The sequence below is a fragment of the Anopheles nili genome, chromosome 3 (genome assembly GCF_943737925.1).
Source record: "Anopheles nili chromosome 3, idAnoNiliSN_F5_01, whole genome shotgun sequence".
Classification (NCBI taxonomy): Eukaryota; Metazoa; Arthropoda; class Insecta; order Diptera; family Culicidae; genus Anopheles; species Anopheles nili.
This window is the reverse complement of record NC_071292.1, coordinates 46421583-46425502: the sequence shown is the minus strand read 5'-3', so window position 1 is coordinate 46425502 and position 3920 is coordinate 46421583. Positions and strand designations below refer to the sequence as shown.

Genomic DNA, 3920 nt, shown 5'->3' with positions numbered 1-3920 from the left:
CGGTTTCTACGACGGATCTGCTCGAAAGTATCACAAACACTCCGGCAACTCCGGGGTGTCGCGCACACAAGCGCGATGGTTTTGCCCGTGTACCGAGTCCCAACCGCGGTCACGATTCGGTGGACGTGTATGTGCGCTAATCTGACGCGATGTCGATGTCAGCCCGATAGAGAACGTTCAGCGTCAACCTGTCTAACGAGAACGGCCCCCGCATGGACGCGCCGTGGCCCTTTAGCTTCACCTCGCGATAAGTACGTCAGCGAAGCCGCTCGGATCTGGGACCTGGGACTTGGTAGGGAGGGCGCGCTATTTTTACGCACTGGAAGGGCACGGATTCCGACCGAGATTAGTGTGCGCGCGTGTACCCACCGTACGCGGCACCGGTCGTGCGGCCGTTTGTATTGACTTACTGACACTTGAATGTGCGCGGTACGCGAAAACATGTCAAATTATGGCCACTTCCGTACCGGTGAAGTCCTTCGAATCGTGGATCGTGGGTCCCAGCTGAGCGTGGGGGAGCGGCCAGCTGAGTTGGTCAAAACCTGCCAATCACTTGAATCGCTAGCACCCTCGGTCTCGGCCAACAGTCAACACACCCGCTTCGGGGTGCGCGTATATAGGTGTTGGGAAAATTGAACCCCGTTTGTCGTTTGGACCGGCCGGACGGTTAATTGGCTTTTCTTCGCACATTTTCCCGGCTCGCGGGCGTGGGTTTTCGAGCACATGGGCAAGGATGCATATGCCGCATGTGTGTGTGGAGGTCAGAGATAGGCGTGGGGATTTGTAAATAGCCTGGTGAGGATTTCCAACGAAATGCGGGCTTGTGTTTCGATGGAGCTGCATTAGGTGTGCATTTGTGGTTTTACGACAAGACTGACACCCTCTGATTGCAGGTGGTGCCATGGTGTTCCGTGGTGCATCTGGAGCTTTCGTTTCGTGTGTGAGGATCATCTAAAAGAGGGAACATTTTAAGCCAGAGATATCACTTAAGCATTAACTATTCGTATGTTTATGCTACTCACGTTGCAGATGCACAGATGAATACATTTTTCGTCGTAAAATCAAGAAACTTGTCAAATAAACATCATGAATCTCGTTCTAAACGATCAGAAACGATTCCTTTCTATCATTAAATTACCTCGCAACAAAAGATCCATAAATAAATCACTTTACCAATGCATAAAGCAACTCCCCATGGCGCTGTAGACCATTCCATCAGTAAAAGGGTGCACACGCAAAAGTTGTGCGATTTGTTGGCACGCTCTGCCACAACTCGTTCCGTCATAAACATAACCCTCTCCCTGTTAATTAGTTTTCGGGACAACTCCACCAACCGATTGCGTAACAGCGTGTGCCACCGACGCACGCTCGAAAACATGGCCACACGCCACACAACCGCCAGAACCGGCCTCCCGATTTGATGGATATGAGTGATAGAGAATCGGTTGCAGCTGGCCAGCGGTACGTGACGTTTGTTTGGCCCGCCAATCCAGCGATCCCACGAAACGGGCAGGGTTGATGTTTGACCTGCGCGCGTACGTGCTAATGGCCTCCTCGAAATTCTATGACGCGCATCCCCAAATTCACTCTCACTGCAGCTATAAAGCATGCCAACCCGCGAGCAGGTGCGCTTAGTTGGTAGCATTTGGAGGCACGAGTTCAGGCACGCAGTCGTAGGCCATTTGCTGAAAGAAATCATCGTTCATCCTCCAGAGCATGGCGCATAGGGTTAGAACCGGAATCACGTTGCTAATGTTGTCTCTCCTTATTCGAGCTGAAATCGTGCGGCGATCCTTCGACGAAACGGTCCAGGAGTGTGCCCAGCTGCTGTCCATCGATTCGTCAAAGATGGTCTCGTTGCGTTACGGCACGATGCCGAATGACGACGACACCAAACGTTTGCTGCGGTGTGTGGGAGTTAACGCACGTTTCTGGAGTGATCACACCGGACTCCGAAAGGACATGCTGGCGCGGTATTTCTTAGCGGATGCATTCGATCGACAGAATGTTAATCGAACGCAGATTTGCCTTGACCGGTTGCCATCGCTTCCGGTGGATCCTGCGGGTTGCCGTGAGCTGGCATACAAGTCGTTCCTGTGCTTCTACCTCAACTATGGTAATCTGCGACGAGAGCGTGTGTTCGTGCCGTTAGATCACCTGCAGTTGCTGCACGTGGCCGCTCGGTGTATGGACGTGCACCAGATTGCACCAGCGGACCTGATGAGCCTCAGCACGACCGAAATGGATGGGAACGCCAAAGTGCACTGTTTGGTGCGATGCATCGGCATCCGGACGGGAGTCTACACCGATAGGCAGGGTGTCAATGTGGAGCTGATGTATGGCCAGTATGGTGAGGGCTACAATGAGAGTGATTTTAAAGCCGACGCCTTCGAATGTCTCCGGAGGCAGCGAGCCAACCACAGCCACAGTAGTAGTCCTTGCGGTAAGGCGTACCATTCGTTGTACAAATGCTTCGAGAACGTGCGTAACGTGATCACGGAGTATGAGATGCGCGATTCGAGCGAGGATTAGCCACGGGATGGTAAGGCGACAGCACAAAACGGAACCAGTACCAGTGCAAAGCCCTGCAACGGAAGCGGAAAATCGATAGAGATTAAAATTAGTAGCTGCCAAAAGAATGCATGATGCTAAGGGCATTTTGTTAGGTCTATAAGAGATCCAAAGCGCTTACTTATAACTTTAAATTATTTCCAAATATTCCACGAGTTTAATTTAAATGAAATTAGTATGATAAGGATAGATTTTTTGTATTAAAACGATGTGCGAACTTATCCGACAAAAGCAAAGCATCTTTCAGTAATTAAAAACGTATGATATTAATTGAACTACAGCTCAGTCCTGTATCAATAAAAATCACAAACCTTTTTAAACCCCCTCATATCAACAACAAGATCCGAGACAAATCCTAATCGAATTAGTTATACAATTTAAAACGCAACCCGAAAGTATTGCACCAAAAATAAGACGGGTTCCAAATCTAAAATAAACTGTCAGTCGTCATTTCAACCGTCGAAAAACTACACCCCATTTAGACCATTTGGACTGACGATAATCGGCCAGGACGCAGCATGATTTGTGTGCCCCCAATTTGAAGCTCAATCCGTGCAATCGTTCCTGTCCCCCGGCCAATTGGTCATTTAGCTTCCGTGACTTTGTTTATCAGATCGCAAGTATTTATTTTTCGTGGGCTTGAATCAAGTATGCAAATACGGAGCCCTCCGACACGGCTCCAGGCGGGCCTCGCGTCCTGCGGGCGGAAAAGGTCACCATCGCCATCGGGTCTGGTGTCAGTTTATTTGCTCCGGGTGGGGGCATAATTGATTGAGAACGTCCGAGACGACGAGAAGCTGCCTTTCGTGTACTTACCTTATTTGAAATTGGCTCCGATTGATGGCCCTGCGCGAGCGAGCCCCCGGTGGGCCACCGTTTGGATAGATCCAAACACCATCCAGCCCAGCCCAGCTCAGCCCGGCGTGGCCTGCAGCGACATTTAAGCGAACCGACGGCAATCGATAGTGACAATCGACTTCCATTCTGACACCGAGGAAGGGAACTACAGCGCGGTTGCGTTCCGTCGGAACCCCGGGAGGGAACTCTACGAACTCCTCGGGTGGTTGGTTTGTGGCAGAAGAAGATTGGCAGCCTCTACCGGTGGCCAGGCATCACTCCAGCACCGAGTAAGCGAGCGCGAGAGAGAGAGAGAGAGAGAGAGAGAGAAAAAAAAACACATCACCTCCGATCGCTCACGTTGCTGTGTGTGACTTGCGGGGCTCGGAATTTGCTGCCATCGCGCGAGCCCTTGATCCCTTGATTCAACCCCACAGGTGGGGGTAAGTGGCCAGAGAGGCAGGGGAAACCAGCGACGGGGCGAACCAGCGAGGGAAACATCAAGAACCAAT

The 3920-nt window shown here is 51.1% G+C and overlaps 1 protein-coding gene across 1 annotated transcript; it reads left to right on the top strand.

The window, feature by feature from the left end:
• Positions 1 to 1716: 1716 nt before the first annotated feature.
• LOC128724448 (general odorant-binding protein 45-like) lies at positions 1717 to 2532 on the top strand. Its single transcript, XM_053818173.1, has one exon. It carries the CDS (start codon positions 1717 to 1719, stop codon positions 2530 to 2532), a length of 816 nt encoding a protein of 271 aa, XP_053674148.1.
• The last annotated feature ends 1388 nt before the right edge of the window (positions 2533 to 3920 follow it).